The sequence below is a fragment of the Thalia democratica genome, chromosome 3 (genome assembly GCF_965202585.1).
Source record: "Thalia democratica chromosome 3, ktThaDemo2.hap1.1, whole genome shotgun sequence".
NCBI lineage: Eukaryota > Metazoa > Chordata > Thaliacea > Salpida > Salpidae > Thalia > Thalia democratica.
Window position 1 is genome coordinate 80,851,795 of NC_139167.1, and position 16,093 is coordinate 80,867,887.

The following is a 16,093-nucleotide window of genomic DNA, read 5'->3' on the forward strand; positions in this document are numbered from 1 at the left end:
GCGTAATTACGTAAAAGTTGCTTAATATAAAAAAGTTTTAAAGTCATCACTAACTACTAGTATTACTTATTTAATTTAGTTATAAAAAAATAATTTAAACTAAATTTTTATAATGCTTAGAAATAAAAAGAGCAAAAGTGTTTTGACTTTTCAGTGAATTACTTACAATTTAATGACTCTAAATTAACATTATTTTAACATGAGTTCCCTTATAAAAGAAATATGAAATATTATATGTAATATACAAAAGAACTTTTTTTTTTTAAATAAAAACTCTTAGTTAGCTTGAAAGACAAGGAAAATAATTGGATTTAAAGTTTGGAAATTTATTTTTTAAATTTCAAAATATGCTAATCGAGCTAAGTTAACGCATGTGATTAAAACTACGACGTTATAATATAAAACGTTTAAAATATTTAAAAAAAAAATTACAATAGACTAAACAGTTAACAATATGATTTTTAAAAAATAAGACTAACCATGTATAGAGTAAAGCTAATAAATCAACTTTCACAGTTTCAAGACTAAAATTACTAAATTTTCTTTTTTGATCATTCTATACGTTTTTTAATTATTTATAATTTGCAATAAAACTTCGCGCATTGAGACAACGTAGCTTTAAATAAATATTTATATGTTAATTCTTTATAACTATGCACGTAAACTTAACATTGTTAATTAATTAAGCGAGTTTAAATTTCGTATATAACTGATTGATATTTTACAGAAAACCTTAGTATCTGTTCATTTATAGAATATATAAGACATAGGTGATTTCGATTTTTTTTTTATTAACAACTTTCAAACAATTAAAAAAACTATACGCTAAAGTTATTAGCTAAAGAGTAGTTGCTTGCGCAATTAATCAGTAAAAGTTTGCTATTTTATTTGTACTATATAAAATAGAAAGTTTGAGTAAAGTCATACTTAAAAATATTAAACAAAATCAAAACTTTAATAAACTTTTAATTTTGTAAAAATATACTTGTATAAAAGCTGATTAAAAATAGTTAAAATACTAAATTTTAAATGTTTTTTTTGGATATTAGAGATCTATTGTGTTTATTTCAACGAGATTTAAACTATATAAAGTCTTATTATTAATTTAACAAAAATACGTACTTCATTTTAATAAAACAAGTAATTTGCAGTTATTCTTAATGTGTTGTTTGGAATTAAATAACTAGTTAAGGATAAACGAAAATTATAAAAAAGTTGAAATGTTGTTAAAATATCGTTTGTATCTATGAGAAACTTTAGAAAACTTCATACATTGGTTATATATATATTTATATTTATTAAATAAATAATTAAATAAATTAGATTCTATTGAGACTTATTTGTTTCATTTTTATGTTAACTTCATTTTATTTTTTTACATTTTTTAACAGGTATATCATCACACAGTTTAGAAAAAATATAGTTTTAAAATTGAAAACTAAACTTTGGTTATTTCTGTAACTAAACTGATATTGAGCTATAAAATTTTTAATTTGAATAAATTTGTAATATTCTAGTCACATAAATAATATAATTATTTAAAGTTTTTATGTTGTTGAAAGACCTTAATACTCTACCAGGCACGTAGCTTGGTACGTTTCTGCAAATTTTCAAAAACGTATAAATTTTTCGAAAAAATAAAACGCGCTTTTGTTTCAAATCTTCAGCTTTAAAATACCCTGCTTTCTTAGCTTTTAGTATTTTTATACTAATTTTTGCCCTCCTGATAAATAATTTTGAAGTATAAACACTATTTAGCATTTGTAAAGTTTAAAAAATAAAACAAGTTAAATAAATTTAAATTACATACTTTTGACTTAGATCAGATTATTAAAAAAAAAACAATGCATTGTAAAAATCTTTTTGAAAGCAAAATATTTTTTAATGTGAAAGAATGTGAATTTAAATCATGATCTTACCTTGTTAAAAACTCACTATAATGCGATAAAAATATGACGGACAGTGACAAATTGACATTAGCAGAGGCAACTCGAGCAGGGAAAACTCTAGCAGGACCAGAATAGTTTAACTTTAAAAAAATAAGTACTTATAGCTACTAAAAAAAATGTATTTTTTTACATAGTTTTTAACAGTTACTTTGGTTTTTTTAGAAATATATTTTTTGTTACGTTGATGTATATGTGATAGATATTTGTTTAATCTTAAATAAAAGATTTAACTTTAAAATTTTTTAAGTTCTCCGCAGCTCCTAACAAAAATACCACGCAACTCCACTGGTGTGTAGCAACATAAACTGCCTTTTCTATAGTTATTTCTCATACATTAAAATTCATACATTTGTTTTTGAAGTTTAACGTAACTGATTATTTTGATATGAAACACAATAACACTAGATATACAAAACTAAGTTAAAAGCTTACAATAACATTTCAAAAGTATAGTCTTAAATATAAACAATATAGTTTACACTGTTTCATGTATTTTAATAAAATTTTTAGAAGCATAAAAAAAATAAAAAGCAACTATTCTCTTTACTCCTAATACTTTTCTGTTTTCTTTTGAAATGTTATAAGCTTAAATCTAGCATTTTAAAGTAAGATCTTATTACACGGTGGCCACTCAACCTGGAATCCTGGAAAAACCTGGAGTTTGGGAATTAAGGCTAAAAAAACCTGGACATGGAAAAATTTGAAAGAAATTCTTGGAATTTTTTGAACGAAAAACACTTAACATACTGAAATTTTTAACAACTTTTACATTTTGAGTAGTAAAATTTAATTTGATAAAAAATATTTTACATATAGATCAAAATAATTGTCATCATCAAAAATTTTTATAATAAAAAACAATATTAAAGTAGCTTACACTGTCTTTTTAGTGTCATTAAACTATTTAAAATAGTTATTTTATCTTAAATATAAATTTAAATTAAAAATAGACCCAAAAACGTGTATTTTCAAAAACCTGGAAGAAGTTTCTAAAACTAGTTGCCTTCCTGTTATTACAGTTCTGTATTATAGCGAAGCTTTTATATTGCTGAAACTCAAACATTAACGTTTAAAAATGATTTTTTATCAAAATAGCAAACAGCATAAGTTTTAAGTGTCTAAGTTTATATTTACTTTACTACTGGATCACCTTATCAAAAAAAAAAGCTGTTGAGTTTTCTTTGTATTTGAACTTCGCTCTATTTTGTTTTACAAAATAACTTTTAAAGTTAAAGTTAACATTTTCAAAAACCCTTGCGTTCCAGCAAGTAATCAATTCAAGATGTAAAGAATGTAAGTAAACGAGTAGCTTACAATATCATTTTTAAATTCTTAAAATAATGGCTGAGTTATTTACAAGTAATTTACAATCTTAATTTATTAATAATGATAAAAACCCAGTAGCATTATCCTACAACTTAGTAATTAATACTAAAATAATTTAATAAAAACGAAATACTAAACGCAACTTCATAATTAACTAATGTCATTAAAAGTTTAACCGCTAATGACTTCAAACTTGGCAGATATTCGTTATTAATTTTAATGGAGCTCAATTTTTATTGATTTCATAGTTTTTGGTTAATTTTTTTAACTTCTTTTAAGAATACTTTGCAAATATTGGTTGTAAGTTCCACTAGGAAGTATAAGTTTGTTCAACAATTTGTCTCTAAATTAACACTATTCACCTAAACAAGGTACATCAGAGCTTCTAAGTGACAATAAATAAAGTTGAAGCACACACAAAAAACTTTCTAAACAAAATTTTACTAGACATTTTAATTCATTTAGCTTTTAAAGTTTATATAAACAGGAAAAATTAAAATGTTACCGTTTTTTCATATATTTGTTCAGTACAAACTGATATCTTTAAAAGTTTAGTCGCAAGTTGATTGAACTGAAAGACAATAAACCAGAAAATGTTTATCTATCTTTAGTTAACTAATAACTTAGGAACTGGCAACGTGCGGCCAATTGGCTAGACTTGGCTTGCAAAGCAGGAAAATTTGGCATATTACGCAGTTTTCATCTCTAGAATAAAGCTTGTGCAAAGCAACTAATAGTTATTTTTTTTTAAACAAATAGGCTATCTATCTATTTGAGTTTTCGTACTTATTTCAAAATAATTTTGTAATAAAATTTTTTTTTATGTTCGGCTTTTCTGGTAAGTAACAACCGTCGAACAAAATGATTATCTTCAATCTACCAAAAGTTTAAAGTAATTAAAAAACTTTAGAACTCCAGTTCACCTTAAAGTTCTAAGCTTAGTAGATCTGACCGGATCTCAATTTGAGAAAATACCCGGATTCGAAACTTGTGGATCGTTCAGACCGTTACTTGCAATTTAGCCGAAACAAGTCCAAGTTTTTGATTAAATTAGGTGTGTAATTTCAAAGAAGTTTGTGATATTTAAACTTAAAACTATGTTTTGTAACTTGATATTTATAAAATTGAAATAATCAACTTGAACATAAAAAACTGACTGTTAATACCTAAATATTATAATTTTATTTTCCAAGTCTTCAAAAAAAATTTTTAAATAAGTTTTCTAGACTACTTTAGATTTTTAAATTTTTTACCAATTTTACTTTTTTATAGAATATCTTAGTTTAAATTTCTTATTTAATAACATTAAAAATATGTATTTTGCTTATTTGTATTGAAAAATAGTGGATGAGTCATAAATTTCTTAATTAAATATCAATTAAATTTAAACCATAAAAACAATATTTTTTATAGAAACAAGTTTACATTAGCTTTTTAAGGGTAAAAAATTTCATTGTCAAATGACGATATTTAGAATTGTAGTAACTACTCTAACTAAAATAAATGTTATAAACCTTGAAAGAAAAAGGTTTTCAAAAATGGTCGAAAATTTTATAAATAAAATATTTTTAAAGAAGTACAAAAAGAGTACAAAAAATTGTTTGCAATATTACCAAAAATAACAACACTTTTGAATAGTCGTATATTTAAACTATATACAAAACAGTTATAAAATTTTCAAGTGTAATCATAGAAAATATAAGTTTAAACACATTTTAATACTTTATTTGAACAGCTATTTTTCGATGCATAACTTATTTAAAAAATATAACAAAATACATTTCATTTTTTATATTTATTTTAGTACTTTCGTAGTAAGACTCATCAGAAATAGTATCTAAGTTTGAATGATAACAAGTTGAAATAAATTCGTAATGAAGTTTAAAGTTTGAAAATATAAAATGACGTAATAATCAAATAAGTGCTTATGCAATATACATTTGATAATTTGGTATACTGATAAACTCGTTAGAATTAAAACAATCTAAAATAAATAAGCGATAAAAATTAAAACTGTACTTTAAAATAAAATTTAACAAAAAAATAGTTACTGTAAAATTACTTATTATAAGGATTTAAAAAGTCTAGTTTGGTATACGAACTTTTTTCTGCTTACATAAACTGGGCCTTAAAGATTGAATACATAAGGCTTCCAGAATATGCAGTTGAAAAGAGTTCTCCGCTCTCACTAAGACTGAAAAATCCTCCTTTTTACAATTTTTAGCACACTCAGGATTGTCCAACAAATGTTGCCCAATCGCCGAGAAGTATTTTTTCGTTGGTCTCTCTGAACGGCCATCAAACGAGCTTTTCAAGACTTTTGGAACATGCTGATCGATTTTTACACGAAACCTTTGAGATGGTTTTCCCACGTAATCACTACCACAGTGAAAACTAAATTTATAGATGATGTTACTTTTTCATTGGTGGGAGAAAAATCTTTGTAAATTCCATTTAGAGGTCGATCAGTATACAAAACTGTTCTTAAATGAACAGAGCTTTAAACCTGGTTCATTTTCTCTGAAATTTTCTTAGAAAACCTCTCAGAAATTTTTCCAAGGTAAGGAAGTTTTAAGTATACTGGACACTTCTGAGGGCCAAACATCTTTAAAGCTGTTGAACTTCTAGCTCTTGTTATAACTTACGAAACTAAGTTACTTGGATAACCAAGGGAAAGGAAAGTATTTTGAAAAATTTTCAACTCGCCTTCAAGAAAACAAGGAGAACAAAGTCTAGTGAAACGCTTCACGTTAAAACTCTTAACTTCTGCTCAACTGGATTAAAAGATGCCCACGGAACATATAATGCAACTGAATTTAATTTACGATAGATTTTAGTTTAAAGGTCTTCCTCAACTGATCGTTGGACACAAACATCTAAAAAATTAAATGAATTGTTGAGTTCTTCTTCTTTTGTAAAACTGAGGTTTTTGAGAAGATTGTTTAGGAAATTTAGAAAACCGGAACTTTCTTTTTTATTTTCAAACATGACAAAAGCGTCATCCACGTATCGAAGATACATAAGAGGACCGTGTTCAAAAACAACTCACTTTCTAGGTAACCAACAAAAATATTAGCAAAGATAGGACCTGAAGGTGAACCCATTGCAACCCCTACTATCTGTTTGTAAATTTTTCCATCAAAACTAAACACCTAAAAAAGCCATGTGTAACATTTCTTTGCACGCGAATTACCGCATCAGAGGGTGTTTTAAATCTGAATGATACAAAACCTTTAAGCCAATTTCAATAACCTCCACTACAGGAATATTAGTGAACAAGCTTTTGATATCATATTAAATCATATAGCTACTTTTGACTTTGGAACGAGGAATTAGATTAATTTTTACTATAATTTAAAATGAATCTATAAGAGTCTAATTTGAAAATTTCTGTAAAACTGGTGCAGGTGTTTTTACCACGAATTTTGCCAAATCATTTTGTGGCGAACCTATATTTGATAAAATTGGCCTAAGAGGGCTATCATTTTTATGAACTTTAGGAATACCATAAAGTTTTGAACGTTCCACCTACCGGTCTGATGGATTTATACGTAGTTTCACTAATGAATTTATTTTTGTACAAATCCAACATCTTCCTTTGATAAGAAAGTTCAATACGTGCTTTAAAATCAAAAGAGTTTACAGAACCTATATGTTTGAATTTAGTGCAATCGTTTAATATATTTTCCATTCTGCTAACATAATCAGAAGAATTTAAAATTTCAACACCAAAAACTTTATCCGGTTTTGTGACAATGATGTTTTTTTCTCATTTTTAAGTTGTTTAAGCTCTTTTATGCAACTCTTAATCATTCTGAAATCACCTAAATTAATTCGTGTACCACTATAACAATTTGCGCAAAATCATAAATTTTGGCGTCTAAACTGCTATGAGCTTTAGTACCTACTGGCTTATGATGGTTTAACTGTGCTGAAAAGATTCAAAATTACTAAAGACTACCTCACGACTTATGTGTCTTTTTGGTATTGAAAACTTTAGCCCCAATTTTAGAACGTTATTTTCATTTGTATTTAAAGCTTTAGTAGATAAATTTATAATGTTACCAATATTATAATAAGTCACACCAAATCTTTTCTTTTTCAAAAATCAATTTACTATTTCTGATGAGCCTTACTACGAAAGTACTGATATAAGTTTAAGAAAAATAAAATGTATTCTGTTATATTTTTAAATACTTTATTTAAAGTTAAAAAAAAATAAAATAACAGTGTTTAAAAAACTTGGTATCATAAATTTCCTAAATTGCACAAAAACAAATAAACATAAGGTTTTAAAATAATAAAGTTTTAAAAACTTTTATTTAATGCATTGACATTTAAATTATCAAGTCTATTAAAATCGGCAACTAGTTGTTCGAGTTCTTTTTTCCACCCGATTTTCTCGCACAACTTGGTTATTACGTCATCACAATTGCCCAACAATGCTACATCCCTGCAAATTGTTAAACATTTGTAAAATTAAAAAAAAAATTACTTAACTTGACAAAAGAAAATCTATTATGTACTAATGCACTTATAACTAAACAAAGGAGTGTTTATTAGTTTTGCTGAATACAAAAAAAAAATAATGTAATATAACATAACTATGACGTATACTTAAATGTTTATGAACAAAAGTGTAATAAAATCTTTGTTTTTTGCAGTAAAAGTATTGCGATTTAGTTAAATTTTATATTACGAGAACAGAATCCTGATACAAATAAACTAAAACTTTATCCAAAAAAAAAATACACATGACTTTTTTGACATTAAGTTGACCGAAAAAACATCACTAATAAACTTAATGGAAAATGTTTTCATTTGTACAGAAAAAACAGAAAGAACTTGGAATTTCATAGATAGATTAATTTAATTATTACAAATTAACCTGTAAGCTTTTTCCGAGTCAAAGTCGAATTTGGAGGATCCGTAAGATAAGAACTTGTTTGAGTGATTGCATTTGACTCGGTTGATCAGCACTCGAGGCGTGTTCATTTCCACACTATAATAATTATATAAATTTAAAAACTAATAAATTGATTAGTTGTTTATAAATTAAACATAATATAAAAATAATATAAAAATATAAGAGCTGTAACATGAAATCAAAGATTTGTAAGCAAGTGTTTGGAGTTAAGCTACAACTTGCTGTCAAAGGGTTTAAAATATACAAGTATAAAATGTTAGAGATTAAAGTATTTCAAACAAGGCAAGGAGCTGTTACGATGCTCTAAGACTGGGAAATAGGTGTTTCTAAAGAAATTAACAGAAAATAGTATTGTAAATTCGAGTAGCCAACATAGATAAAAAAAAGTTCTGTAACACTAATAACCTTTGAGAGACTGTGTAACAAGAGACTTAGTTAAAAAATATTTATAAGTCAACAAAATAGAAGCCTTGAAGATAAAAATTGCTATTGTTTGTATGTTTCTATTCGTTTGTGAAGTATTAAAGTTAGTTCTAAATTATCTTTTATTAACAGTATTAAAAATATAAAATCTATGCCAAAAAAATTTATAATTTTGTTTCTTCCACATAAAAAATAATCGATTCATGCAAAAAAATGACAATTTAGGCAATTATACATGTAGAGGTAATAAACATGCTCTTCTAAATGTTTAAACAAGAATAATTAGACAGATTAATACACATTAATTAGACAGATTAATACACAATAAGTAGTTAAATATCAGACTAACTGTCCGATTAAATTAGGAAAAGGTTGTACTGTCAGAGATGTGCCAATAACAAACAGTAAATCACAATCGCTGAAGTCATTTTGATGAAAGTTGTTGAACTTATCTGGTAACTTGTCCTCACCGAAAAATACAATGTCTGTTGGAAAATTTTAAAATATATTTGTTTTAAAAAAAAGTTTTATATTTTTAGTACGGGAAAAATTTTTGTTGACTATTTATATAATTTAAATAGTATACTAAAGCAAGTTAGTAAACTATTTGAATTTTTTATTGTTTTTTTTTATAGTGTTTTATTTTTTGTAACGGTGGTATAGTTGTATTGTGTCCGAAAATTAACTTAAAACTATTTATTTACAATTGAAACTAAACAATATAATTCTCCAAAAAGGTTTTTACAGCAAGCATGTTTTAATACTTAATAAAACAATGTTCAAATACCTGGTTTAACATAAGCATCCTTTCCACAGTTAGTGCACACTGGTATTTCATCTTTGATTATTTTTTCTAAAACATATTTTCATAATAATTTTTTACATAAAATAGAGGTCTAAGCCAAATAACAGTAAATACAAAAAACATATACAAGAACTAAACCTGCTAATAGAAAACTTTAAATATGTAACTGAAATTTAATGGTTTGTTTAGCTTAAACCAACATATTACAATTTTAGTTCTAAATTCAAATTAAACAATATTACAAACAAATTCACAAAACACTTAAAAGTTTATAAACCTAACTTAAGTAAAATAAGTATTATTTAAAATTATATAATTTAAAACACTAACCTCTCACCCACTGTTGAGAGTGAGCCAGTTCACATTTGGTGCATTTAGCAGTGTGGAATGTCCCATGAGCTTCTATTAACACTTCATCGCTGATACCGGCTTGCCTTTCTAGTGAGTCTATGTTCTGAATGAAATGTTTACGAATAAAATTAAATAAGTAAGTATGTTTAGTAATTCCAGTGAAAAATAAAAAACACAGTTTTTCAACAATTGGAAAAGCTTTGAAGAAAGTATAATTTAAAAAAACCACAACCAGAAATGTAGTTAGTAGACGAAACTAAATATTGAAAAAAAAACTTTAATAATTTTAGAATCGTTAATGTTTTTATAAGTTAAACTTATATATAAAATTTATTCACATTACTAAATACTAACACACTTAAATATATTTTGGAACTTACTTCACTAAAACATTTAATTATTTCAATTGCAATTGAATTGCAAATAGATATTTATAACGATCAATAAAAGTTTCAACAAGTTTTATTAAGTGGTACTTGAGATTAACTTAAAATCACCCGCATTGATGTTAAATACAATAATTTGCACTTAAATAGTTTTAAAAATATAAACTTGAACTTAACATGGTATAAAGGATATGAAGGATTTCAAATATTTAGAAAAAAAAAACAGCGTATATAGCTTAAAAAAAATACAATGGGTTTATTACAATAATCAGCACCTAAACTGTTTTAAAAAAGCTAAAATAAACTTTTTATCAAAAGCATAAATGTGAATTAATTAAAAAAAACAACTTAAAAAGCTGTTTAACTTAACAACAACTGAAAAACAAATTAAAAAAATCGAACAGTTATAAACAATTAAACATTACAACTTACTTGGGTATAAACACGTTGAAGAACATTCTTTTTTTCTAATAGTTTCAAAAAGAAATGGCCAACTGTTGGTTTGTAGTTTCTAATGTACAGCTCTTTCATTAATGTGTACAACGGTTTTGGATTTTTCTGAGTTTAATAAATAAAATAAAAACATAAACACAGTTGTATACTAATTAAAAAAGTTATAAAAAAGAACTAAAAAAATGATACATGATAAGCCTGAATGCATTTAACTTTAAAAATCTGATCAGTATTAAACTATCGTAATAAAATTTAAAAAAAATTAAATGTATTGTTAACAACCAAAAATAAGTAAGTAGTAAATTACCAGGTACAAAAAATATATTTGTTATTGTTAAACTGAAACACTTCAGCGTATTAAATTATAAAACTACTTTTTGTATTGTAATAAAAGTGTACAAATAAAGGAATAATTCTAATTATTTAAAACTTCTTTAAGCCTTTAAAAACAAAAAAAGGTCATCAGGTAACCTACAAACTTAATTATAACCTAACTAATTTATAAAATTAAACTATTTATTAATTAATTAAAATAATGTTAAAAATACAAATATACAGCTATTGCACTCACAAAATATATCAACCTTGAAAAATTCCATAGTAAACACAGCTTCAGGATTGGGCAGGTTGTATTTTTGTAGGTTGTCATAGAGACCGGTTCCTGGACTCCTGAAATCAGGAATACCTGCAGCTAGGAAATTAAAAATTATTAATAAATTATATTCTAAAGATATTATTTACAACAAAACATATATAATACTAAAACAAAAAAAAAAAGGATTTTTTTTATAAAAATAATCAAAACTTAAACAATAAACACTTAATAGAGCTTATAGAAATCTATAAAATGTTTTTCTTTATAAAAAATATTCGTGATCATACAACTTATACCATTCAATCAGAACTTAAAATTTTCTCTTTAATTTCTGTAAGATGAAAAACAAGGTAAAATATTTGTGTAAAAGATCAATTAAAACGTTATGTATTTTAATTTAGATATTTTTTAATCACAATAAAATATCAATACATGAATTTGTATCAGTAAGTTTTAATTTAACTAAAAATTATTTTAAAAAGTTATAATGATATTAAAATAAAAATAAATGAAGCTTTTATTATGTACTTTTTCTACAAAAAATGTAGAAGTGATACATCAATGCTACAAAGTTCCAAAAAAATTGTATATATGATTAAACTATTTAAATAGTTTAACTACTTTTATACTATGGTAGCCATCACTTAAAACTAATTTTACATGTTAACAACCATAAAAATCTATTAATTTTAACAGTACTAAACACCAGGACTACATGAAATCAATAACTTAGTTACTTACCTGTAGAAAGACCAGCACCACATACTACAACAATTTTCTTGCCTGTTAAGTATAAAATTTGTTATAAATAAAATATTTAAGGCCATAGGGGTGGTCCAACATTTTTATTTACAAAAATTAACTTTGGCTTTTATATAAAAGCTTCAAGTACAAACTAAAAATCAGTTTTTATAGAATTAAAAAATTTCATTTAACTTTTTCGATACTTTATAGTAAAAAGTTTCCGATACAAACGTATGGACTGCAAATTTTTTGAGGTCAATTTTCTTGGAAGTTTTAAAATTCACTGAAAATCTATTTCCTCCTTCATTTTTCAAGCAATCTTCTTTAAATTTTTAGGAATTGTTCCTTATATTATAAATTAAAAAACGTTACTTATGAATTTTAATAATTTTGGAAAAACAAAAATTTTATGACAAAATTAATAAACAAAGTCTTTTTATTTTGAAAAAAACAGTATTTTGATTCAACACTATTCAAAGTCCAAAGTAACATTTATTATTATTTTGATTAGACTGTAAAAGTTTGAAAAGGATTGTTTGAAAAATTTAGGAAATAGATTTTAAATAAAATAGTCTTTTTTCGCTGTTTTAATTTCCCCCCCCCCCATAGGGTACCTATTAGCGGCCCGACTTTGACTTGTCATATCTCAAAAAATATTTGAATTTTTAAAACGGAAACAAGCAACTGAACTTAGTAAAAACATGGCTTACACCCCTATCGCCTTAAAACTTAATTGTTACTGGAGTTACTTTAAGTATGCTAGTTGGAAGTTATAAAAAACAAAACTTTGAGTATCTATCAGGACAGATTTGAATAAAAAGTTATTGTTTAAAACTTTAAATACATATGCATGATTTTATACAAGTTTGTAAAAAAGTTTTCGCTGTAAAAAACTGACCTATAATAACACATACTCAGGTGTTTTGGGTATTAACAAAAATTTATTGCAAAATTAATAAAAAAACATACTTTGATGTATAATACTTCCTTTTTCATGATATCACTTATTAAATATAACACTAAAGATTTAGAAAATAGGTAGAGCAACTATTAATTGTTTATTATATAACTTTAATATTTAAACATTTTCTATTTTTTATTATAAACAGTTTAACTGAAAAAAAAAGTGAGTCTGCTACAAAAAAAATTAGGCCTGCTAAATAGGTAACCTTTTCTCGAGTCCGAAGACAGTTTCAATGATTAACAACTTTATTATTAAAGCAAGTTTTTTTACTATGATTTTAATTTAAACTATTATAAGATAAATTCAACAAAAATAATAGAAACAGACTATTAACTAAAAACATTTTAATCAGTTTTAAATTTACGGCTTTAAATTATACTTACATTTATCAGATTGTATAAAGTTTGCGACTCCATCCAAATCTAAGCTGTTTAGAAGTTGTTTTGGTTTGTGTGAGTCAAAACCACCTGATGAAAACAAATTATTCGTAGTGTCACTCTTCATTTTAAATACTTACAATTATTTAATTCTGTAATTATTAGTAGATTATATTAAGAGTTGATAATAATTAAAAAAACTTCATTGTTAAATTTCACTGGGTATAAACAGCATAATTTTACTTTTTCATAAAAAAAAATTATAATAATTGAAAAGATTTATTTTTGTAGTATCAAAATTCTAAGTTTTCGAATTTAATATTTTTAATGTAGAATAATACAATTAAATTAGTTTTATCAAGGAATATTAATAGAAAAATTGCCGTTTTTTAAAGTAAAAAAAAACATTTGTCAGCCTGAGTTTATGACAAAAATTATAAGATATTTTTTAGCAGATCTACTGGCTATTTTTATTATTTAACAAGGACTTACAACTATTACTTTTTGTGCATTCAAACATACACTTAAAAAAGTCTAGAAAAAAAAGTTAATTGTAATTGTATTTAATTATTAAGTAACAAAGTTTATTACGACTATTCAAATAACTACTCAAACATGTATTTAATATAACAATTGATAATACTATTTATGCACACAAAACTTGAATGACTTGTTTGTATAGGACACGCTTAAAAAGTATTTTTAAAAGTTGAAATATTGACATAAAAACACTTTTATATCATGCACCTTTTGACGGCAGAAAATGTCATTTACAGTCGAACATGTGTCATACTGTAAGTTTTAGGGATTTTTGTGAGATTTTATTGATTGAAAAACTTAAAATAAAGAGATCACCTTCTCATTTTTACAAAAAATTACTTATACTTTACTATACAAACAAACTTTAAATAAACTTATTGAAGACAGTTTTTTTTAATGGTGGATTCAAACTATAAAAAAAATCTCAAGCACTGTATATATAAAATTTACAAGTATTTTAAGTTAACTTTAAATAAAAAAATCAATAAATAAGTTGTAACTTATTTATGTTTTTTAACAAAACTATTAAACCAAAAAGAAAACAAAACTTAAACGGCTTTTAAAAGTAGCACAAATTGTTTTAAATAGCTTTTGTTTTACAGGGTTACCACTGGTTATAGAAAAATTTTCTCCAGGTTTTTAGAAGTACACGTTTTTGGGTCTATTTTTAGTTTAAAATTAAGTTTAATGTAAAAAAACTGTGTTAAATAGTATAACAGCATTGAAAAGATACTGGAAAGTTACTTTTTATAATATGTATTTTTATTTTTTGTATTTTTTATAATAAAAATCTGTTATAAATATTTTTTTTTTAATCTATATGATTGATTTTTTGAGTCAAATTGAAATTTTACTAGTTAACATTTGAAAATTGTTTAGATTTCCAGGTTTTTTAGTAATTTTTGTTCAAAATTCTAAATTTTTTATCAAGTTTCTCAAATTCCAGGATTTTTAGCCTAATTTGTCAATTTCCAGGTTTCCAGATTCTATGGCAACCCTGGACTTATCTTAGTTTCTAATACCCTATTACTTACAAATTCCAATACAAAGTTAATACTTCTAGATGATTTAGAACTAGTAAATTACAAAAAAAAAGTACTTCAGCTATGGATAATTTGATTCAAGACAATTTTCGTACAACAATATAAAAATTATCATATAAGTTTTATAAAGCATAGCAGTAAAATTAATTAAATTTATAATAATAATAGCTTAAAAACTTTAAAATTACCTTCACCAAAGTCTTTAATACAAAAAATTAATGAAGAACAGTAATTTAAAAGAATTAAAATACAGTACTACAAAAAATAATACTTTAAAACATATTGGATATATTTTTTGTTACACTAGTTATTTCATTAAAGTATATTTTAAAAACAGTTATTCACTTACTTAAAACTAAATATTGACAACCATGATTCCTATAAGATATTAAAAAAAATCTAAATTTCATGTTATAGATTTAACTTTTAAGACTGATATAATAAAAATAATTGATGTTAAAACTTTTACGAAGCCTCATTAAAAACTATTTTTACAAGCTTTTAGAAAAGTTAAATTAAAAATATGATTAAAATTAAAAAAAGGTTAAATTGTATCAATATACATTAAGATACTTATTGAAATGGCGCAGTTAAGTTTTTAGCTCAAAAAGTTTTTACATTTTGAAAATACAACAAGAGCACCCTGTGCAAAGTTTTAGATAAGCTAAAGATACATTCATGTTAGCAAATATTTACATTCTTAAAACCAATGTAAATTGTGTAGGATACAAATAATGCAACCTCAGAGTTTTAAGCTGTAAAAGTTTTGTACATATGGCAATTATAACATAAACATGTTGTGCACAATTTAAACCATTTAAAGAGGGTCTTATGGAGGCATTTCTTGATTTTATGTAGTTTTTATCACTTTTTGTAAGTTTTCTTAAATATCAAGTTTTTTTATCAAGAAGTGCCTCCATGAAACTTTCTTTAAACTGTCTCAAATTGGGCTCAATGTGCTATTGTGATAATTTCCAAATTTAAAAAAATTTACGACCAAAATTTCTAAGGTTACATTTTTTTGTGTCTCATACAGTTTGCATCGGGTTGGTTTTCAGAAAGTCAAAATTTTCTAGCTTAACCATTATTTTCAAATCATCTTAAACTTTGCAAAGTGTGTTTTGTGGTATTTGCCCAATTTAAAAAAAAAAGAGCTGAAAACTCAAAGGTCAGCTTTTTTATAAGCAACCCTAATGTACATATGCACTAG

The 16,093-nt window shown here is 24.7% G+C and overlaps 1 protein-coding gene across 1 annotated transcript; it reads right to left on the bottom strand.

Annotated features, from left to right (window-relative positions):
* Positions 1-7,583: 7,583 nt before the first annotated feature.
* LOC145832607 (NAD-dependent protein deacetylase sirtuin-2-like) lies at positions 7,584-13,427 on the bottom strand. The gene is made up of 9 exons (XM_082939909.1): positions 13,307-13,427; positions 11,957-11,998; positions 11,205-11,311; positions 10,600-10,725; positions 9,761-9,884; positions 9,413-9,478; positions 8,975-9,110; positions 8,164-8,277; positions 7,584-7,728 (listed from the first exon to the last, which is right to left on the bottom strand). Exons 1-9 carry the CDS (start codon positions 13,425-13,427, stop codon positions 7,584-7,586), a joined length of 981 nt encoding a protein of 326 aa, XP_082796035.1.
* Positions 13,428-16,093: the final 2,666 nt, after the last annotated feature.

Excerpts from the sequence above, each read along its gene's own strand:
- LOC145832607 (XM_082939909.1), bottom strand. The coding sequence starts at position 13,427 with ATGAAGAGTGACACTACGAATAATTTGTTTTCATCAGGTGGTTTTGAC. Across the intron at positions 11,999-13,306 it reads CTTTATACAATCTGATAAAT|GCAAGAAAATTGTTGTAGTA; the intron begins GTAAGTATAATT and ends TATACTTAACAG. Across the intron at positions 9,479-9,760 it reads CTCTCAACAGTGGGTGAGAG|AAAAAATAATCAAAGATGAA; the intron begins GTTAGTGTTTTA and ends AATATGTTTTAG.